The 24,465-nt window shown below is 37.5% G+C and overlaps 1 protein-coding gene across 1 annotated transcript in view; it reads left to right on the top strand.

The window, feature by feature from the left end:
• Nucleotides 1–16,607, top strand: part of RTTN (rotatin) — an 81,921-nt gene extending 65,314 nt beyond the window's left edge. Inside the window, exons 36-42 of the mRNA XM_058178563.1 lie at nt 1,249–1,326; nt 2,622–2,748; nt 5,605–5,807; nt 9,518–9,785; nt 10,975–11,078; nt 13,543–13,612; nt 16,199–16,607. Of these exons, the coding sequence (XP_058034546.1) occupies nt 1,249–1,326; nt 2,622–2,748; nt 5,605–5,807; nt 9,518–9,785; nt 10,975–11,078; nt 13,543–13,612; nt 16,199–16,281 (933 nt within the window). The 3' untranslated portion in view covers nt 16,282–16,607. The remainder of the gene's footprint in view (nt 1–1,248; nt 1,327–2,621; nt 2,749–5,604; nt 5,808–9,517; nt 9,786–10,974; nt 11,079–13,542; nt 13,613–16,198) is intronic.
• The last annotated feature ends 7,858 nt before the right edge of the window (nt 16,608–24,465 follow it).

Below are 24,465 nucleotides of genomic sequence, written 5' to 3'. Positions count from 1 at the left end.
ACTTTGTCTGGAGGGCTGCAGTTGCTGTATAGTTATTAAGAATGTTCCTTAAGAATGTTCCTTAAGAATTATGTTTCCCACTGGAACTTCTTAGCTTGTAACATTACACAGACATGTTAGCTCAATTTCAAATGTTTTGCTTTCAAAGGAGTGCGTGTTCAAACTTCCATTTGATTCTGAATATCAAGCACTAAAGGTTAACTGTTACATTGTCAGGCAAATGCTTTGAAAAATAGAAATAATAGATGGCACAGAAGATGTTTATAATCCCTATAAACTACTACTTCACCTAGGTGGCCTTCTAAGGTAGGTTTGAACATAAGTAGGAGAAAGCACAGCATCTGCTTGTAGGGCATTCTCAGACATGGAAAAGTTAAGCAGCCTCTTCAACTGCCTTATATTATATTGTATCAGCAATCAAGGGCTGGCTAGAAATATTTACATCGTGTTTTATTTTCCTAAATCTTACACAGTATCCAGTATGCTTCAGAGGGGAAAGGAGGGATGGAGGAAATCACTTATCTTAAGAGCATATATTAAAATCTTGCACTTCTCACTTTCAAAATTCTGATATTGATTATGTGACTGTCTAAATCGACACATAAGATGCTCACTACAAAGTAAATCTGTTCATAAATACACACTTATTGACCAAGGGGGTGGATAAGGGGGTGAGAGTAGTTTTTTTTTTCCTACTGAATTTCTTTGGATTCCCTTTAACACATAACTTGCTAATTAATGTTTCTCAAGTGATACGTGCAACCATGTCCAAGGGTTCCCCACCCACCACCCACCCCCATGAAAGGTAAATATTGTTTTCTTGATACTGGGTGTGTCCATGCCTGGTTAAATTCATTAAGATTAAGATAACCTTTATTGTCATACACAATGACACACATTAAAATGAAATTCTGATTCATGCTCTCGAAAGAAAAAAAAAAACACCACCCACGAAACAATAACATCACCCCAAGGATAACAATAATAATAGTGTTATCCTTGGGGTGGTATCCTTGGGGCAGCATCCAAAAGTGCTACATTATACAAAATAGTGGCAAAACATACATACATAAATCATCGTCCATTTTGAATAGATAGCATGGGGAAAAGAGTCTTGAGTTAACAAGGTTGATACTATACAACACAAAGCTATTACAGAATCTAGTTGTTCTGCAGAAGCAAGTAGAACTGTATGTGTTATATAAACCTGCTTGTATATTGATCTAAACCAATTTTTTGTTCTACCAGGAAGACAACCTCAGCAGAGAATTAAAACTTGCCATGCAGCTCCTAAGAAATTGTTTCTTTCGAAATGAATCTTGCAAAGTAAGAGACAAGGGAACTGTCTAACTCCTTAGCTAAAATGTGCTGAAGGCCTGTCTTGCTGAGGATATAACTGTTTGCAATATTGGGAACAATCTACTTATGACCTTCATTTTTCACTTTCTGCTAACTGTATATAGATGCCTAGCATGTGGGTAGCAATGGTGATGGAAATGAATTATTATACAAAGAAAAAAAACACGACACCCTTAATTTATTTCCAGATTGTGATTTATCTTACAGACTGTGTCATAATAATTGTTTAGGAATAAGCAGTGTTGAGGATGTGGGTTATAGTTTGGTCCCTTGTTTTTGTTCTGACCCAGTCTTAGCAGAAACAAGAAACAGACTCCTTGTCACAAAAGAACCCTCTTTATTTTCCTCTTGCGAATTAATTGCATTCACCTACCGAAAGTCCAGGCATTAGTCCTTCAAGGAGTTAACTACAGTACAGACCTTATCAGTTCCTTGCCATAATTTCAAGGCTGTGAGCTCCCAGCCAAAAGGCTGCAAATTAAGTTCTGGCAAGCAATCTTTGTGGCACAAAACTGCAATGAGCCAAAATCTTCAGAACTACGGAACTGTTGTCTCCTACGATCACCACTCCCCTTTCCTTCTATTTATTCCCCAGCCAGGGAGGGACCATTCAGCATCCATGTGTGCCTTGCTTCCTGAGTTGACTCCTTGTCCTCAGTTGTTCTCCTCTCCTAACAGCTCTGCATATACGCGGAACTGGAACAAGCTCCAGCTGTTCTTCCTGCCCACTTATCTCAGCCTCCAAAGGCAGCTGCCTCTCTGGTAGCTGGGAAATGTCGGAAAGCCCTGGCTCTATCTCTGCATCTGATGCAGAGCATCCATCAGAGCTTTCCACAGACTCCAGAGCTGGCCCAAGTTCCTCCCCAACCTCCTCATCATTCGAGTCTGGTGGGCCACAAGTTTTATTAAAATACAAGTTCAGCTTGTATTTTAATACAAGCTGAACTTGTATTCTGTTTGGGATTGGTATGTGTGTCAGGTATTAGGTTAAACAATGTTTATGTCACGAGAGGAAATAACATTTTCTCCCAAGTACTATTTACACCTCTATTTCTACCTTTCCAACTTGGACCCTCTCCAGATGCATAGATTCCAACTTCCCAAATGGTCAGTTCATCAAAGTTGATATACATGCATGTTTGGAGGATGTGGAGGCTGGAAAAGATCCATCTGTGGTCAATGAACCCTTAGATTTTGCATTGGCTTCACAGTCACACTTACAAAAGCTCTCAGTATTGTAACATCTTCTCGTTATTTGACAGGCAGCAGCCCTTGGAACTCATCTAATTTCTATCTTGCATTCTTTGTGGCCTTGGCTTCTAATGGATGACTCCTTGATGCAAGCAGCATTGCATTTGCTTTGTGTCTATACTACAAACTATCCTTCAGGTGAGTGATGCTTCAATCATTGCTGCATGTGGCAGATGACCATTAAAGCTGGAAGGAAGGAAGGAAGGAAGGAAGGAAGGAAGGAAGGAAGGAAGGAAGGAAGGAAGGAAGGAAGGAAGGAAGGAAGGAAGGAAGGAAGTCTTAGTTCAAAACTCACTTTTTCAGGTCCTTGCGTTACACAAATGACAGTTCTCCCCCCTTCCTCCAATTGATTATAGATAGTCCTGTTTATCACCTGACTCATACAGTAACCATTTGCAGTTACAATGATGATGAAAAATTTAGGGTTGGGACAGGTCTGCCAAGCAAAGGAAAGCTGAAGGAAGATTGTAAGCACAGTTGCAGTTTAATTTTGCTTAACAATCAAGTTCCAATTGTGGTCACTAAAGGACTATCTGTATTCCAATGGAAATGTAAATACTCGTGTCTTTCTAACTCTGTAAACAGTTGATCATAGATGTGCATGTGTGAGAGAAAAAGAGTTAGTATTCACTTTTTCTACCATGCTTTTATTCTTTCCCTCTTAGCAAATATATTCCTTTTCTATTAAAGTTGGCATAAAGTACCATGAAGTATTATTTATCGATTGCATATTAAAGTTTCTTAATATTTACATAACTGCCCTTGTTGAGAGATACAGGCACTTTGGTGACAGCATCTGACTGCACTGAACATTTCATTTGAAAGAAACTGATTTTTCACAGTTAATCAGTGGGCAACCTGAGGTAAAAATGTTTCAGGGATTATTTTTTTAATAAATCGATTGCTGAGGTGGGTGGATAGTTCATGAATCTTCTGTATCTACAGAATGTGAATAATCTTAATTCAATCATTCATAGTAATTTGTAATAGAAATTACATGTTAGCAGTGTTCCATATAGAAACTTTTGCAAGTTCTTTTGTGGGAGTATATCAACATCAAAAATGTAATGAAGGAGACTGCAAAATTTAATTCAAAGCATGATGAGTTATAATAGAAAGCAAATGAGTTTGTATTTAAAAATAGCTTTGGAAGTCTTCAGGAATGCCTTAATTCCTCTGCATAGAAAAAACTGAAAAAGTTAATGTGTGCATCCTTATTTATACTCATGGTGTTAATTTCCTCAATTTCATCAAAGTTGAATTTAGTTTATATTATATTCCATTTTAAATTATATATCTGTATGATAATCTAAATATTTCTGCATGTCCAAGGTTATACATGTCCATGGTATGTTTTCAGTTTTGTTTTCAGACAGCAGCATTTGTCATAACGTAAGTTAACTCTCTTTAAACTGAGACTATATTCAAAAGCAGTTTATACTGTGATGTAATATATCCCATAGAAAAAGGTCCATCAGTTCCATTACACATGTGAGATCCTTGGAAAGGCTTCCAGTAGATTTTTGGGTTACAGCCATAGCTAAGATCTGTGTCTGTAAACCAAATTTTGTTTATCCCTCAAACTAAATTAAGTTCTTTGTAGCTCCCAGCAAATGCTTGTCCTTGTGTAAAAATACATCAGTGAGACGTCATTAATCGTAGCGAAGCTTTCACATTTTACTATCTCTTGACACAGAATTTGAACTTGGAATTATTTCACTTGAAAGATCAAGCAAGCAGTACAATCCCTAAATTCTTCTCCAGCTTGGATTTTATAATCTGATCATTAAAAAAAGGGTCAACTTAACTTTTCTGGTACAACCAGAAATGTTTTAAAGTACGAAAACGCTGGTTTAAAAGAAGAACTCATGCCAGAGAATTTTGAGTTCTTGTCATTCCAAAATTGATGTTAGAGATTATTACATGTCTTACTGCATGGCTTAATATATGCCATATTCTTCAAAATATTACACATTATTTTAAAAATGCATCATAATAGGCTTCTAATGTCTGGATTTCCATCATTAGATGATGCAAAATTATTCATATTATGTTTTGTCATTGTTTTATGAAGATGAATGATCAAGCTCTTGGTGGATGTGTCTTCATAGATCATGTTATGCCAGTAAATTCTATCACTTTATGTTTTAAAGAAGAAAGCTCTCCTTTCTTCACTTCTTTTAATCATCATGAATCACTCCCTCTAATAGTACATTTAGATGATAAATATCAATATGCTTATAGTCAGAATACGGCTAGAAGAAAGACCTGGAGATGAGAGCTAGTGAGAAAACAAAAGGAAAAAACTAGCTTGGAAAAAACCAGATGATGGAATTTAAAATGAAGGAACGGATGATTTATAACTGTAGCGTTTTCTCAATTGATTACTTTTTAAAAAAAAATAATGTAGGTTGAAGGAAATGAATATACATGAAAGGGAAATTATGCATATATTTTCCATAAGCATGGAGATGAGAGAAAAAGATGGATTTCATATGAGGAAAAGCTTGACGCAAGATTCCTTTGTCTAATCAACATTATACTCCTGTAACAGTTGATAAAACAAAGTGGTGTTCTGTGATATTTAATGGTTTATATTAGTTTTGTTGAATTCTTGATGCTTTCTTAAGCTTGGTTGTTTGCCTGCAGATGTTTCATTACACACTAGATTAAAAAAAACCCAATGTGAGTTTGCACTGATGATATTACCTAGTTGAACATTGAAACATCTGCAAGCTCAAAGAGCATCAAGAACTCCATAGTTAGTATAACCCTGAGCAAAAATACTTCTTTTTTATATGAGTTTTATTGAAAGGTGGTTTTGTTTTGTTTTGGAAATCGTAATTTTAACATGGAATGAAGGTTTTTGAAAACTGTAAATTTAACATGTAATTATATTGTTTACCTGCAAACAGGCAACTTAATAAAATGTTCTTCCCCCCACCCCACCCCACCCCACCATACTTACCTATAACAACATTTTGATCTTTAAAGGCTGTGCTTCCCTTTGCTTGGCAAGTAGCAGCTTGTGCTCTTTCCAGACAACTCAAAGAACTGCAGCTGGGAACTCACTTATGCATAATATCATGAAGTTAGCAACTCAAACTCTGTCTGAGAATGGCATCGTTCAGCAGATGACCTTTAATCTTCTGGCAAACCTGGTTGTATCTCAAGACTGTAGAGGTGTTCTTCAGAAGGTAGGCATTCAGCGTTCTGAATATAGTGATAAAGTTCAGGAAGTGGTTTTGCTTTTGTTCAGTGCTCAGGGAAGAGCATTAAAATAATCTGGGTCAAGCAGAAAAATGTGAATGGAAGATTGAGGCTTATAATTAAGAATTATAGTACAAGCAAATGCAAAGCACATGGAACACAATTATACATGTGTGTGTGTACATGCATTCAAAGGTAAGTATATGTAGATATTGCATCTATGGGTTCTTAATGAATCGTCTTTCTTACCTTTGAGTACTCAATATTCACAATTAGCTCAGTTGTAGCCCCTGATTAAAGATACAAATACAAGTGTGTATAATAATTATGTATAGTTTTTCATCACTGATTTCTGTGAAAGAAGCTTGCAGATATTATCACATCCAAATACATATTTTAATTGGCTAGATTACTGGCCGATAAAAGAGTAATAGAAAAACTATCTTCTCTGTTCGGTTTTTTTAGTTAATATTTCTGCTTCTTAGCTCAGCAAAACGTCCATTCCTGCATGTTTAATGTAAGCATTTGGCATCATTTGTACATGACTTACGCTTTAGGGATAAATTATACACATTGTCAGTATAATTTGTCATATGTCAGAAGCGTCTTTTACGGGGGAAATATCTCCTCTGTTTTTTTGCTTCTTTTCTTCGTGACAGGGTGGTTACCCTAAGATGAAATTGTGGAGTAAAACTCTCCCCAGAAATGATTGGTTGTGTTGAGGCAGTAATTCTTCTTTGAATGGCAAAGTCACTTCCTGCATATGTCAAAAACTTTCCCAAAGGCCTTTGTCAAAAAGACAGTGTCTGGCCCCAGCCTGCCACTTTATTTTTAAAGCTCCCAATGCAAGGCATGAATTCTGCCCTTTTTGTAAAAAAAAAAAAAAAAACCAAGCCAGAGGTTTCTGTATGGGTATGAATAATACTGTATGATTAAGTGTGACATCAAAAAGGAAAGAGCATGGGGAAACAAAGGAAAGCAACCAACAAGATAGTGGTGGTTAATGTTTTGTTGTTATTATAGCTGCTAACTGTGATGGAAGTGGGCTGCTCACGGAAATAGATGACACCATCCAGCTCTAGAGCCATGTGTCTTGTAGTTAGGGCTCTGAAGGAAGAGGAACTCCTTTCCTCAGATTGGGCAGACCAACTGGAGAAGGCAGATCCTCACCATTTGTTTCTTCACACCACCATTTGCCAGATGCATAGAAAAACATGGTTTAAAAGGTTAAAGCTGCCCCGATGAAAAGGAACGAGGACAATTGCATTAGCTTTTCAATGTGTGGGATTGATTGTGATGTTAACATTTATATTTTGCAATGTAGCATATTGCAAAACACTGCGTGGTGTGTGTGTGTTTGTGTGTGTGAGTGTGTGAGACAGAGAAAGCGAGACTGGGGCTATGTATTTAAAAATCAAGCTAACAGATGCATGAGCAATATAAAGCAGTAAATCATTAGATGACAAGTTTTTTTAAAAAAAAATCACATAAGTGCTTTAAATTGAAAAAATGCAATGCTGGGAAAATAAAAAGGTCCTTTGCTAGTCTTAAAAGGAGCAATGTAGGAGCTTGAAAAGGTGAAAACCACTTCTAGAAAGAATGAATTCGATTTAGACTTCCATAATAATGCAGACTGTTAATATTCCATCACTAATTCAGAAATGATTGAATTATTCTTTTATTTTAGATCCTTCTTCCTTCCTTCCTTCCACCCTACCTTACCCTACCATACCCTTCCCTACTCTACCCTACCTAAAAATGCATTGGTACAGCTTCCAGTCCTGCAGTTAGAACGTGAACTTTTCACAATGACTTTCATAACTGAGTTTACATTTGGTCTGTAACTTTGGGTAATAAAATTATCTAGAAACCTATTTCATTTCATTTGTAGCCATCTAGCATTTAGAATAGCTGATAGATGGGGAAAAAATATGGGTTGCTTTTTGATTTTCTAGCAGAAAATTTAGGTATTGAGCAAATGGCTTGTGTGCAAGAAATCCCTCAGTTCAGCTTTTTGGCAGCTCCAAGTAGAGCCAGGACAAATCGAAAGGCCAGAGATCTGCTTGTAGTTTGATGGATCAGTCGTCTATCTGCATACTTAGCTTTTCCAGATGGCAGCTTAATATACATGTTTATATCTGGAGGAAGTTTCCTTTTGGAGACTTTTAAATTAATTAATGGGTGTTTAATTTTCACATGTCTGACAGGCTCAGGACACACATATTCCTGAAGATAGCTGGCCTTAAATATCTACAGGAAGCATCTGGCAATGTAGAGCTTCTATATTTTTATATCATTGAGGGGTTTTTTCTGTAGTAGGAAAAGGCAAGCTATAATAAGGTCCATTCGCAGCGCATGAGTACATGTTATGGCTTCTGTATCTCCCAGTGCTCTTTTGCTTCTGGTCAGCTTCTCCTAGCCAAAGCAATCTTCTAGAAGTGTACTTCTAGAACTTTGTAGAGTAGAACTTCTACTCCTAAGGACTTTGTGCAAGCCCTTCAAAGGTCTTGTAGCACTACAGGTGGTATTCAGCGGATTCGTACCGGTTCGGGCAAACCAGTAGCGGAGATCTTTCATGGGCCTGCCTACTCGCTCTGGCTCTATGCTGTCCTATTTAGGAACGTTTTCAAGGCCGGGTGCATGCGTGGAAGGTGCACAAGCGAGCAAAGTGTATGCACAGAAGGCACATGCACATAAAGCAAGCTTGCGCACGCACAGTGAATATTGGAACTCACCGCAGTGTAGCACACCAGAGTTTGCATGCTGTCTCTCCTTACTGACAGTATTTCTTAAACTGAAATGCTTCTCTGACAAATAGTTACATTGTGCATGAGAAAAAAATACAATATCTTGCAAAAAAAAATCTCAAATTGTTTTTACATCCTGTTTATGATTCTTTTGACTCCTGACTTTTTTGTTTTTTTTGTTTTTATAGAGGTATCAGTTATTATTAAAATAAGCATGACAGAATGTGTTTTGCATACAACTTTATAAATAATCCAACTGATTTCAATTATATTTCCGGATTACTGTACAATGATAGAAGACAGAGTATTTATTTTCATTTTATAAATGGCATCATTTAAATTGCTGAGAAAAAGCAGTGCATTTTCAAGTATTGTTAAAAGATTCTTAGTTGTAAAAGGACTAAGGCCAGGATTTTCAGTTGAAGTTCTAACTAGGGTAAGACAAAAATGAGTTATTAATTCTCCTTAGATGTTGCTAAACTACAGTTCCCAATATCCATTGCTAGCAACTAGCCAGGTTGTTGGGAGATACAGTTTAGCAACATTTAGAGCACCGGATGTTCCTCATCTCAACAGTGGGAAGAAAACATTCTACAGTTAGAAGGATAACTCAGAACAAAGGGAGCTAATTTATTCAACTGCAATAATAACATTTCTATTGGAATGTCTTATTCAATATAGAGGGCTGCTTGGTACTCTCCGTGCTTGGTTGTTTTCTTGAAGACGTTTCATTACCCAAACTGATGATGATATCTAGTTTGGGTAATGAAATGCATAGAAAAACAGTCAAGCTCAAGAGAACACCAAGGACCCTGAGTTTCAACCCTGAGCTACAAATATTCTCCTTTATTGGTTATTCAATATTTTCAGAAGTGGGAAGTAACATGTTTTGTTAATGGATTGTGAACAATAATTTCTTAATAACCACATCTTTTTCTCTCCTAATGTAGAATAATTTTCTGCAGAATTTTTTATCACTATCATTGCCAAAAGGAGGAAATAAAAGCCTCAGCATGCTGGCTATTGCTTGGATAAAACTCTTATTGAATTTATCATTTGGAGAAGATGGACAGCAAATGATTGTTAAATTGAATGGTGGCTTGGATCAACTTATAGAGATGGCCAAATATAAACACAAAAACAACCCAGACATGATCCTTCTGATTCTGCACAATATCTGCTTTAGTCCAGCCAACAAACCCAAGATACTAGCAAATGGTAAATACCTATTGTCTGGCTTTAAGTCATTCTTCCCAACTAAGGGCCTTTTAGACATGCAGGATCAGATTACAACTAGTCAATTGGGTTGAGAAAAGGTAGAGTTGGAGTTTATAAAATAACCCTAGTGTATAATTTCAGGCTCAGAACTACTATGCAAAGTATAGTAATATATAAAGGTTTCACATACTATTGTGAGCATTGTTCCTTCAGTGACCATATAAGATTCAGTTTTAGAAGCAGATAATCCTAGATTTTCTTTGCTTGACTGCTCTGGTAGATTACCACACAAGATTTTCAGCAAGGAGTCCTCTTCATCACTCAGCATATGTTGAAGGTGAGAAGGAGGGGAGGAAAGACCTATAAATAAAAAAAGTAGATGGGAAAATGTAAGGTGCTGGCCAAGAAAGGAAAATTTTTATTATCCAGTTACAAAATCTTTTAAAGGTAGCTATACTGAAGGTCAATCTAATTGATGTTCTGAACAAAATCATAATAAGAACTCAAGTGCAATAGAAAGTAATTTTTGGAGGCACAATCACAAAGCTTGTCCAGAACTATAAGACTCTTTTTTTTAATACTGAGAAGGGATAATACTTATCAGCATCTTAATCATTGCCCTCAATATATAATAAATGTAATAGTAAATGTAGATTATGTATAATATAGAATATTTATAGGATAATTAGCGCAAGAAGATAGGCACTAACTTAAGTCCTGAAAGCTTGGCATTATCCTTTACATTTATATTTCTTTTTTTTTACAACGTGTGATGGGGATCTGCAGAAGCCTAGATCTAAAGGGGGAAAGGTTATCTGTAGAATACCTCTGGGCATCTTTTTAAAGAAACTGACAAAAGTTTTTTTAAAGTTTGAAAAAGCTGCCAATTGAAAAAATGAAAAAGTTGCCAACTGATGCTGCATACACACCCATGTGTGTTCCATGTCACCTTTTCTCCTTCATATAAGGATCACTGTGAACTGTATTTTTTAACACCAATGCAATAGAAGAAGCTACCATATAAAAGTTTCTTGAAATGAAATTGTTGTGACTTTTATAAGCCTATGCATTGCCGTAATATTTATCACAGGAAGTGGGAAATTACTTACAAGAATGCATTGGAGAAGCTGAAACTGTGATATTCTGGCCTTTGGTTAGATACATGTGTGGTCTTTTGTCTTCCTCCTAGATAAAGCTGTTGCGTTGCTATCTGCCTGTCTGGAAAGTGATAGCCTTGCAGCTCAGAGAATAGGAGCATCTGCAATTTGGGCCTTGCTTCACAACTATCAGAAGGTTAGTATTTTAAAGGCTTGAGGATTTTATTTCTAATATATTCAGAAGTACAGGAATTTTCAATTTGGCACTAATCTCTTAGTCTGCATGTGTATAATAATACATACACAAATATATCAGTCTCTATACACATAAGGACACTGCCACCTAACCTACATTTTCATAACATGGTCAGCAATACAGTTGATTGCCATTAGATATAATCAGTGAAATCATTGAGAAAATGAAATAATGTAAGAGTTGGAAAGGTTCAGTGGCATCTGCAGCAAACTGCATGTTGAAATGATGACACACGTGTGATTATGATGTTAGAAATCCCCCATTATGTACTCACACCCCAACATCTGAAACAAGTGCATAAATTGCAGCATGCATCATATTATTTATTATTATTTATTTATTATATTTGTATACCGCCCATCTCCCGAAGGACTCAGGGCGGTTCACAGCCAATAAAACAACAGAAAACATATAATACATATAAAACAGCAAAAAAGAATAGAAAATTAATTCAATTGATGAATTAATATATGCATACGATAACAGAATAATGTTAATAATGTTATAATATTATTATATTATATATAATAATTATATATTATTATATATAATAATATATATATATATTCATATATGCATATGATAACAGAATAATGGAGTTGGAAGGGATCTTGGAGGTCTTCTAATCCAACCCCCTGTTCAGGTAGGAAACCCTAAATCACTTCAGACAAATGGTTATCCAATCTCTTCTTAAAAACTTCCAGTGTTGGAGCATTCACAACTTCTGGAGGAAAGTTGTTCCACTGATTAATTGTTCTGTCAGGAAATTTCTCTTTAGTTCTAGGTTGTTTCTCTCCTTGACTAGCTTCCATCCATTACTTTTGTCCTGCCTTCTGGTTCTTTGGAGAATAGCTTGACCCCCTCTTTTTTGTGGCAGCCCCTCAAATATTGGAACACTGCTATCACGTCATTCCAGTTCTTCTTTTCATCAGATTAGACATACCCAGTTCCAGCAACCGTTCTTTATATGTTTTAGCTTCCAGTCCCGTAATCGTCTTTGCTGCTCTTCTGTGCACTCTTTCTAGAGTCTCAATATCTTTTTTACATCGTGGCAACCAAAACTGGATACCGCATTCCAAGTGTGGCCTTACTAAGGCATTATAAAGTGGCATTAACACTTCACTTGATCTTGTATTTTCTATCCCTCTGTTAATGCCGGCTAGGACTGTGTTGGCTTTTTTGGCAGCTGCAGTACACTGCTGGCTCATATTTAAGTATTGTCCACTAGGATTTCAAGATTACTACGATTGAACCAAGTACCACCTATACTATATGTATGCATTTAGTTTTTCTTGCCTAAATATAGAACTTTGCTTTTTTCACTCTTAAATTTCATTTTTTAGATAGGGCCCAACATTCAAATCTGTCAAGATCCTTTTGTATCTTTTGTATCCTGTCAAACAGACAACAAGTGGTCAAAATAGGCAGTGCCCGATCAAATCCCGCTCCTGTCAATAGCGGTGTCCCCCAAGGCAACGTTCTAGGACCAACACTCTTCATATTATACATTAACGACCTCTGTGACCACATTATAAGTAATTGTGTTCTCTTCGCCGATGATGTTAACATCATCGGCGAAGAGAACACAATTACTTATAATATGGTCACAGAGGTCGTTAATGTATAGTTTATGAAGCTCTTACCATTGTTATGAATGCAAGTGATTGTTAGGATGTGTATGATTAAACCATTTTTTTTCTTTGAACTAAGTTTGTGCATTATACATTCAGCAAATTAACATGGGTATATCACAGCATAAGACTATCTTTAAAACACAGTGTTTGTTACAGTGTGTGTGTGTGTGTGTGTGTGTGTGTGTGTGTGTGTGTGTGTGTGTGTATATATATGTAGGTCTTTGGTTATTCGAGTTTTCTCCCGCGTAAAATTGGAAGTGTCTTGGTGACGTTTCGACGAAGTCTCATTCGTCATCTTCAGGCTTCAGCTTCGTGCTCTCAGATTGCTCCCAGAAGCATGAAGCTGAAGCCTGAAACAAATACACACACACACACACACACACACACACACACACACACACACACACACACCCTATGCTTGTTCTGGAGTACTGGCTGGTTGTAAGGCAGGTTCATATTCAATAGGGAGCATATTGTTAGGCTGAGCATTGCAAACAGCTATTTTTGAAGAAAAAAAGCTTCTCCTTTTTATTGTGTTATTTCATTGAACCTGTTTTCTTTCTCCTGTTCTACCCTGCACTCACCCCTCCCATCAAACAATTCACAGAAGTACCTTCATGTTTTGCATTCTTAAGTTTTTGAATGTCATAGCCTCATGGCCCGCTGCCAAGGAAGGAGTAAGACGAAGCAATGATTTTAAGAGCATCAGCACAGGGGAATTAACAAACATTTAATTATTATTTATTTTATTTTTATTTTTTGTGCTACAGGCAAAAGTGACTTTGAAGAATCCATCAATAAAAAGAAGGGTGGATGAAGCTTTTATGTTGGAAAAGAAATGTATGTTATTAACAAGTTTGGTTTCCATCTCAAACAAATAGCAGTTGATATGCAAATGTGTGTTCAATTTTCAACTTTGCCCAAGAATACAAAACTGAGATTGGATGAGTGGTGTTTGGGGGGCCCGGGCGGTAGGCAGGGGGATATTCTCAAAGGAAAAGGCAACTTTCTAAAAATTTTATGAGTTCTGGATACTACTTTTTAAAGTCTATTTGCTTGGATGGAGGGATAGATGGACAGACGGATGGAGAGAAATATGTATGATTTGGAAATTATTTTTTGGGGGAAACGGCACTGGTATGTCCTACAGGCAAAATGTTAGTGGGGTGGGGAATAAGCAAGGAAGTTGAATCATTAGGCCCAAGGTTTTAGCTATAAATTTCACAGTTCTTTAAAGTTAGTAATAAAACGAAAATTGTAGGTAGAAGGCATTTGTTAGCGATAGGCATTAGGATTATCCAGCTGCACTTATTATTCAAGTACAACAACAACAACAAAAATGGTTGCTCCCTGGCTCTTGCCAGCGGGTGAGGCTTCTATCTGGCAGACAGTAAACATAAAGGAAATTGCCAGGCTAATATCAGCACAGCTGGAAAGTAATTTTGGATAATTCACTAGATAAAAAGCCAATTAAGTTTCCCCCCAAGTTTTTCCAGGAAAAAAACGTTAAATTGTACTAGATGAGCTGAATATTACAGACGTTTTCATAGTTTAATGAGATTTTTCTTTACAATATATTGATTAAACTTTTAGAGAAATACAGTCTATAACTGAAAAAAACACAACAAAAAATAGGTGTATCCTGAGCACATTGTGTTTTAGAGAGAGAGAGAGAGAGAGAGAGAGAGAGAGAGAGAGAGAGAGAGAGAGAGGGAAATCTATAATGTTTCCCATGGATGTTCCTAAACATTATGGTTTGGTTGGTGTATATGCTTTAGAAGTATTCCATCTTCTGAGACACTCTTGATTTATTTTCGCATCTATTTCTTGATTCAGCCATAAAGCATTTCAGTAAAAAGAAAAAAAATAGGATATCAAGATAATTATTTCAAAAGCCAGCTTGTATAGCCTTCTCTAGAGAACTAATTGTGGATTATCTTGATTTACATCCAAGCTAGTTACAAAGTGAAACAGCTATATAGTGAAGCAAAAAAACAACACCCTAATATAATTAGCACAAGCAGCACTCTCATTAAATCATACCGAGTTGTACAAAAGCTTGTATATACAAACTCAATTTGCCTATGCAAGAAAGAAAATAGAATTTCCATGCACAGAGAGGCTTAATTCTAGGAAAAGGACAATTGCCTTTTTTTTAAAGTAAGAATTAAGCATGCGTTAAATCTCTTCTATAAAAATAAACACTTTTTTAAAATGATGATTTGTGCCCTACTTCATATACTAAATGTATAATATAATACATATCAGTAGTGAGTTAAGAGTTCGCAAACATGGAACGTTCAGTTGCTGGATAGCCAAAAGTACTTCTCTTCTAGAACAGATAGATTTCAAACATGTACCATCCTATGTGCAATATAATCTGCATGTTTAGAAACAACATGATCTAAATCAGAGGTATCCAATCTTGGCAACTTTAAAACTTGTGGGCTTCAAGTCCCAGAATTCCCTAGCCAGCTCTGGGAGTTGAAGTCCACAGGTCTTAAAAGTTGCCAAGCTTGGATACCTGCTTTAAATGATAGAAGGGAATATCAAGTGAGGAATTGTTTGGTTGAAAGACCAATGCATTCCTCACCCAGTAAAATAGATTTGTAAGGTTCTGTGTATTATGTAATATATTGTAACGTTGTCGAAATGTATTGAATAATCAAGGAAGGTCTATAGCAGGATGGCTAACCTTTTTGTCATTGCATGCCAAAAGCGAGGGGAGCATGGTATGTGTGTGTCACACAGGCGTGTGCCCACACCCATAATTCAATGTGCCCCCCCCCCCGTGCATGTGTGTATGACCACCACCCCTGCGCTCCCCTCACTTTTGGCATGCAATGGCACGGTGGGTCGGATAGGCCCGTTTTTCGCCCTCCCCAGGCTCCAGAGGCTTTCTTGGAGCCTGGGGAGGGCGAAAACGGCCTTCCCCATCCCTCCGGAGGCCTTCCGGAGGCCGGAAATGGCCCATTTGCTGACTTTTGGTGGGCCTGGAAGGCCTGAAAATCAGCTGGCTGGTGCACGCATGCGTGCCGGAGCTGAGCTAGGGCAGCGCTTATGTTCCCACCAATATGGCTCCACATACCACCTGTCGCACACGTGCCATAGGTTTGCCATCATGGGTCTACAGAATTGTGTGGCACCTCAGTTTAAGCTTTAGCATATCCAGATAGGATGGGGAAAACCAATGTTAGAAACTCTGGAGAGGCATTGTTAGTCAGCATCGGCGTTCCTAGATCAGGTTCAAACTCCGCTGCCAGATTTTGATGGAAAATGTATTTTAATTTAATATGACTAAACAATGGAGTATCAGAATTGTAATCATTCACAACAACATGACAATGTAAGAGGATTGGCTTTTATTTCTCTTTTGAATTGAGATAACTATCTACTATTTTAAAAGTGAATGCATTTCCCTTTTAGGTCTTCACAAGCCACAAGAAAGTCAAGAAGAAACATATCACATGAAGTGCCTGGAAACACTTGTACAGCTTCTCAGCAGTTGATTGACACCATGTTAACAGAGGGCACATCAACTCGATTGGCTTTTCCAAAAGGCATGAGAACTAAAATGGCATATTAAATATTAAATCCCTTGTATTGGATTATCTACCAAGAAAAGGAAAATTTGCAGAGTTTTTGACTTAGTAGTAGGAGAGGTCAGTCCAAATAATGTATAGCAAATATCTCCATGGAAATGCTGTTCTAGCATTATGATGTTATAGACAGATGTAAGAAAGTAATGAAGCAGCTAATTGTAAATTGTAATTATGTGAATATATATTTTTGCAATATTTGAGCTTGTATTAATAAATATGTTTTAATAATGTGATTGTGGAAAGAAGTGTTGTCTCTTTAGGGTAATGACTCAGTCTTGAGATAAAAGAATGGGTACTGCACTCCAGCCAGCTTCTCAGGTGCTGGAGATCCATAGAGACATCAGCAATAGTTAAATGTTTCTAGAGGAATTTTGAGGCTGAACAAATCGTGGCAGGAAAAAAGTCTGAGTTGTAAAATATATTAATGCAGGTTTAGCCTGTTACATAGTTTACTCTTAAAAAAAATAGAGCAGGATTGTTCGACCATACTTAAGATGCCAAGTTAAGTAATCCCATCCTTCATTTTTTTATTGATTCCTTCTCTGGGAAGATGAGAAGAGATCAAAGAAACATCACAAATTCTCTGCAACCAATCACGTTCTGTCTTCCAGGGTCACATTGTTGAATGCCTTGCTTTACATAAGTAATATTTTAAAATTATTATTTTTAACCTTATTTCCTAGCACAATAAGCATCGTTTCCAACATTTGTATATGTTTTAACTTCTCTAATGTAGAATTTAGGTCACTTTCAAAGACTTCATTTGATTTATCATTTTTTTCAAAGAAGTAGAAACTGGAAAAAAAAGGTGTTTCACTGAAAAGAAAGACTAAATGACAGACCATTTTCTAAACCAAATGCTTAATTTCTTGCTGGCTTCCTTGATTGATTGATAGTGATTTGACTGCTACATCTAATAATTTCTACTTGATCATATTCCCACAATCAAACACTGAAGTAAAAGTTTAAAACAAGGTATAGCTGTTTTAAGAAACAGTTTTATAAGAAAATATATCGGTGTCGTATGCAAGACCATAAATGTTGGTGATGTTTACTAGATACTGTATAGAAATCGATGCCTGAGATGTTAATTTTTGCTACAATAGAGGACCAGAAAATTTACAGCAAACTATTTTTTTAACAAGAGTTTGTTCTCTTTATTTCTTGATAACAATCAAACCATTTTACATGAAGCTTAGAACATGTTTGGCATCTCTTAATAATTCACCGATTAATGTTAATCAATTCCAGTTGGTTATGTGACTGGATTCCTTTGGAAGATAATGTGTCCTGAATAACAGTTGTACACGTAGTATGAACCATCTTCTAAATTTCAGGTTCCCCTTGTTGGATATTTTAATGGAATGAAAATCATTTAAAAATCTAAACAAAAGAAAAAAACCTAACAGCAACATGGCATTTTCTATAATAATTGCTGTTGAAGAAAACAAAACGAAAAGGCAAGCATCGTGACCACTGTGTTTGAGAGATCTATAATTCTGTGGGTTGTGGAGGAAATTTCTTCCATAGTGGAAATAGCAAGTAACATCTGTGGGTTGTGTGCTAAAAACCATAGATTTAAAGATAATTTGTCAGTTGCAACTGTGGCAAAGCAAAGGGCGATATATCGGCTGCAAAACATTACAGAGAGGCATCAGACAGCATGTCATACATTAGCCAAATTACTGTATTTTTCCCATACAGGGATTAAACATATATACCAGCATTTAGGTCAGAAATAAATTGGTGGCAGACAAGTAGCTTCCTGTGGGAGATGGGTCAAAAAAGAGGATACAGGTAGAAGGGCAAAAAGGCTCACTTGGAGTCCCAGTCCTCTTTAGCATGCATCACATGGATGTAAAAGGCACAGGCTTTGGGCACGCTTCACTCTCACCTTCTAATATAGGAAGTCCTTGACTTACAACCACAATTGAGCTAAACATTTCTGTTGTTAAATGAGACACTTGTAAATTGAGTTTTGCCCCATTTTACAATCTTTCTTGCCACAGTTGTTAAATGAATCACTGCAGTTGATAAGTTAGTTACCCAATTGTTGACGTCCTCATTGATTTTTGCTTGTCCAAAGGTCATAAAAAGTGATCAGAAGACCCTGGAACACAGCAACGGTCATAAATGTGAACCAGTTGCCAAGCATCTGAATTTTGATCACATGATCATGGGGATGCTGCCAAGGTCCTAACTGAAAAATTGTCATAAGTCACTTTTTTCAGTGCTGTTTTAACCTTGGACAGTCACTTTTTTTTTTTTGTTTACATTTATACCCCGCCCTTCTCCGAAGACTCAGGGCGGCATTTATACCCCGCCCTTCTCCGAAGACTCAGGGCGGCATTTATACCCCGCCCTTCTCCGAAGACTCAGGGCGGCATTTATACCCCGCCCTTCTCCGAAGACTCAGGGCGGCATTTATACCCCGCCCTTCTCCGAAGACTCAGGGCGGCTTACAATGTATAAGGCAATTAAATGAACTGTTGTAAATCGAGGACTACCTGTATAGTATACTGTTGTGAATCATCTTGGATTTGCCTGTTTGATGAAGGGCTAGGTACGCAAATTTAAAATGAACTTTTCAGATCAGCTTAACCCCCAATGTATTAAAATTCCAGAACCCCCTTGTTAATTTATTTATTTATTTTATTTATTTTATTTGATTTTTATACCGCCCTTCTCCCGAAGGACTCAGGGCGGTGTACAGGCAGAAGTAAAAAAGACAATACAATGTACAGTTTAAAATGTAAATTAAAAAACTTATTATAATTAGCCCGAAACTTTAAAATATATAAAAAACTAAAATCCCGTTTAAAATTGATATTAAAATTTAAGAAAATTTAAAAAACCAATAAAATTCAAGCCAGCCCCGCGCGAATGAAAAGATGTGTCTTCAGTTCGCGGCGGAAGGTCCGAAGGTCAGGTATTTGGCGTAAACCCGGGGGAAGCTTGTTCCAGAGTGTGGGAGCCCCCACAGAGAAGGACCTTCCCCTGGGGGCCGCCAGCCGGCATTGCTTGGCGGACGGCACCCTGAGAAGTCCCTCTCTGTGAGAGCGTACGGGTCGGTGGGAGGCATGAGGTAACAGCAGGCGGACCGCCTCCCACCGACCCGACCCGTACGCAGTACGTAAGTACCCAGGCCCTAAGCCATGGAGCGCTTTAAAGGTCGTAACCAAAACCTTAAAGTGCACTCGAAAGGCCACAGGTAGCCAGTGCAGTCTGCGCAGGAGCGGTGTTACGTGGGAGCTACGAGTAGCTCCCTCTATCACCCGCGCAGCTGCATTCTGGACTAACTGAAGCCTCCGAGTGCACCTCAAGGGGAGCCCCACGTAGAGAGCATTACAATAATCCAAGCGAGAGGTAACGAGCGCGTGAGTGACTGTGCACAAGGCATCCCGATCAAGGAAGGGGCGCAACTGCCGAACCAGGCGGACCTGGTGGAAGGCCCTCCTGGAGATGGCCGTCAAATGATCTTCAAATGACAGCCGTTCATCCAATAATGTTCAACATCCATAATGTTCAAATTAGAACCTTGGAAATTCCATTTTGATGCTTAACTATTTGGATTATGTTAACAGAGATTAACTGAAGTCTGGCTCGTATAATAATGAGACTAGATGAACTCAGCAATTTCTGCATTTCTCTTTCAATATTAAATAATTAAATATGGATTTTATAAGAAACTTTTTCCAGCAATGCTATGGAGCAGATCTTATCATGTCATCTATCTATCAATAAATCATCTAAATTATCCCATTATTTGGATATGAAAAATAGAAAACTGATTAGTTTTTTTTTTAATTTCAATTTTTGTTCTTATGCTCAAATATAGGTAGTAAATCTAACTATGGAGAAAACTCTGTTTTGTTTATCAGTGGTATATCTAGCATATTTGACAGGTGAATACCTCTACTCCCTGCATCACACAAAAGAGCCAGAAATATCCAACTCTATTACTACACCGCCAAAGGACTGATTGCTGACAGCAATGACACAAACCAGAGCTATTGCTCCCTCCTGGTGGTCTTTGGCAGCACCCCCTTTTTGCCTGCATCTAGGGCAATCTGATCCCACTACCTCTCTCTTGATACATTGCTGTTGTTTAGTTATCCATCCGTAAGCTCACCAAAATCTCTCTTCGCCAAATCTAAAACTTTTATGTCACATTCCCACCAAATGTGAATGAATGTTCTCTTCAATTTCAACCTTGTCAACAGTTCGAGGAATGTTTACAAGTCAACCTTAAAAACAAAAAACAAAACTCAAGGTGGTTGTGGCAATGTGATCAAAACCCTACCTTCTTTCTACAGACAGAGCTTCAACTGTATTGCTGCAACTGCCATGTTAATTTCTTTTCCTGCTACAGATACCACCAAAACCATTTTTACTATCTGCAGCGCACTCAATTCTTGTTTATCAGAACTGTTGGTCTAACTACAAAGATGTTTTCAAGAATCTCTTCAGAGAAGTCACCACAATGATGGAATCAAGCCAGCCAGAATTTTGATTACAGGGTCATCATCACCATTTTGATATTTTTTTTTCTGGCCATACCCTGCCAACGTCTGTGTATTTTTTTCCCCAATATTTTCAATATTATATTGCTTTCATTACTCTTGTTTGTATGTTAATTGATGCTTTTGCATATGCTGGAAAAGATAATTCCTGAACTGAAGTATCTTTCATTCTGTGAAGAAGAGTCAAGTTCATATAGCAGTGCTCTTGCAAATAAAGCTTTTCTTGATGTTACCTGGTAAATATGGATAATCATGAAGCTTCCCTCATCCATTGATGCCAATTTTTTTTTTAAAAAAAGCATTTGTGTGGAAAAACAATACACCAAAAAGGATGAGGCAGTTATTGCAAAGACACTTTGTTTGACAAAGCAAACTAAATTAATGTTCTCAGAAAAAAATTGTAGCAAAACTTATCTATTGAGCTGTGTCTTTTGTAGGAATGGGCTGAATATTCTTCACTTAAGACAAAGCTGTGGTTTTCCTCAAATAGCCATTTTATTGCCTGCTGTCTTGAAAATCTGTAAAATATGAGGTCAATCCTATAGGCTTTTCCTCCTCAGAATTTCTGCAGCTTCCATTCAGGTCTCTTTGCCAGTTTCAGTCAAAACTTTGCAGAGAGAAATTAAAATCCAGAATAGCTATCTGATTAAGAAGGATAAAATATCAATAATAAGGTTAATCAGATGAAACGTGCAGTACCAAATGCTGAAACGTTACCGTCATATCCTTGTGCTGCTGCTGCCTCTGGCTCATCCTGTCCCGAGTTTAAATCAAAACAGCTATCTACCTCTGATGGCAGAATAGTGCAAGGTGTAATTTATCTTGGCACACTGCTTTGCAGCCCTTAGATAATACATCCGATATCAGAAAGCGCATTGTGCTGCTGTCCTGAGTGGAGCCTTTCATGTGGCATTTTACTGAATAACTTTAAATTAAATATGATGGAATTTCTGTTCAGTATATCATCCTTGGAACTTTGCAATGGGAACAATGAAATGCTTATCTTGTTTCCCAGTATCTCCATTTCACAGCTAGGTGATACAGCCTGAGAAATTATGTTTCAACCAATGTCGGTTTCTTATAATACTGTTAAGATTGTCTTCTGACTTGATGGGCTATACTTGCTGTGTGATACACAGCTTTTGTCTGTTGGATTAAAATGGAAGTATTTGTTTATGTGATTGACACAGCCGCCCATCACACAAGCAACTGGGCAGCTTACAAGGATTAAAAACACAGAGAAAAACCAACAATGTATAACTGCAGTGTACAAAGATAAAGAATAACCCTACTCATTTGACAGTATTATATGAATCAAAAAAGCTCATGTGACAACAGGAGAGCTCGTCTAGCCACTTGGCCCAATGAAAGACTATCAAGGTCAGAATCATCTAGATTTTCAGGGAAATGCTGTTTCACATGCAGCTGCTGTTGCTGAAAAGGCACAACTCTGATGACATTTTTTATTTATTTTTATTTACTTATTTTCATCAATCATGTATTAGATAACAGATATAAGTATAAACATGATTATGAATACATGAAATGGATACGAATAAAAGGGAACATTAAGACAGGGATTGTAGGCACGCTGGTGCACTTATGCACGCCCCTTAAAGGCCTCTTAGGAATGGGGTGAGGTCAACAGTAGGCAGTCTAAGGTTAAAGTTTTGGGGGGTTGGGGAAGAAATATTGGACATTAATACAATCGAAAGAGTCCAGAGAAGAGTCCTCCATTCCTCTGCTCACAACAAAATACCTTATACCTCCAGACTTGAAATTTTGGCCCTAGGAAACGTAGAACTTTGCCGTCTTCAGTGTAGTACATAAATTATCTACTACAATGTCCTGCATGACAATGAATACTTCAGCTTCAACCACAACAATACACGAGCACAAAATAGATACAAACTTATGGTAAACCGCTCCAAACTTGATTGCAGAAAATACTGTACGACTTCAGTAACAGAGTTGTCAATGCCTGGAATGCACTACCTGACTCCGTAGACCTGGTGAATGCCCTCCCTGTTAGATCTGCTTGCCTGACAAAAAAAATTGGGGAACTCTTAACAGATTTACAACTGCTGCAATAACTATGAACTTTTCTATGTTGGAGATTGGGAATGTATTAGTAATTCTAAAACAATGGAATGGGAGATATAAAACTCCATCTATAAGCCATGGTGGCCCAGTGGTTAGATTGCAGTCTTGCAGGCTAATTCTGCTGACTGCCAGAATTCGAGTCCCACTGGCTCAAGGCTGACTCAGACTTCCATCCTTCCAAAATTGCTAAAGTGAGGACCCAGATTACTGGGGGCCATATGCTGACTCTGTAAACCGCTTAGAGAGGGCTGTAAAGCATTGTGAGGGGGGGGTATCTAAGTCTAAATGCTATTGCTGCAACTCTAGGGGCTCACCTATCCAGCTCTGCCTCCAGCCACTCATGGTGAGTTGTCCCCCGCAGTGAATTGGCTGTGTGGAAATGTCCTGTGGTGACTTTGTAGTGAGTTGGCAGAGACAACTTAGCGTAGTGAGCTGGCCACTCTGAGCCGGCTCCTCCGAGTTTGTCCTCGACCCACCTACACAACAGTCAATATTCTAACAATGTAACATTCATCTGACTACAGTTCTAGGTAGCTTAAATCTAGCCAAAGAACATAAGAAAAAGAGCAGAAAGAACTTATTTCACTTAAATAGAAGTTATGATTAAAGACTGGTGGGTTGATTAAAATAATCATAATTGTAAGGGAACAAGCAATAATAGTTACATATCTTACAGTGCAGTTATTTTCTGTGGCAAACATCAAAATGTAATTGTAAATAACCCCTGAATCAGCCTGTTTTTGCAAAAGGTAATGCCTTTTCGTTTAAGATCAGTGTATACAGGGCAAAGATTTATGTCTCACATTCAGTGTCTACCTTGGCTGCCTAACAAGATAATATGTTTAGGCTATATTGGTTCAGCCGATTAATGGAGGCCAATTAAATTAGTTTACTTTTTAAATGGCTGAAATGGAAGCTAAGGGGACCCAAAGGTGTTTTTTCTTCCAAAAAAGCAACTGGCTTTTCTTTGTTTTTGCTTGAAGAAATTTTGCTTCTCATCCAAGAAGCTTCTTCAGTTCATCTCATTCAGAACTGAAAAAGCTTCTTGGATGAGAAGCAAAACATCTTCAAGCAAAAACAAAGAAAGGTCAGTTGCCCTTTGAAAAAACACATTTGGGACAACCTTGACCTGGATGGACTGAAAATTTCCATAGATCAGAAGCTAAGGGAAGGCTTTATTTGTTCCCTGGCAAAGATATTCATTTGCACAAGGAAGGAAGGAAGGACAGACATAAGAATCAGTAAGCACAATTTTACAGATACAACAAAGTGCTGCCAATGCTTTCATTCAAAACACTAAGACAGAGAAACTCAACTGAGAAAGCAAGAACCAATTCAGGAAGGTCAATCAATCAATTTTCTTAGCATAGATTTAGAGCACAAAAGTAATATTGGAATTGATGGGTGGGGGGAGTAGCCTGTGGTGTCCTAGATTGTCATGGAATTCATGACAACTTGTGTAAAT

This window comes from Ahaetulla prasina, chromosome 3 (assembly GCF_028640845.1).
Source record: "Ahaetulla prasina isolate Xishuangbanna chromosome 3, ASM2864084v1, whole genome shotgun sequence".
NCBI classification, from domain to species: Eukaryota; Metazoa; Chordata; class Lepidosauria; order Squamata; family Colubridae; genus Ahaetulla; species Ahaetulla prasina.
The sequence above is the reverse complement of the archived record's forward strand: the minus strand, read 5'-3'. Positions and strand labels throughout refer to the sequence as shown.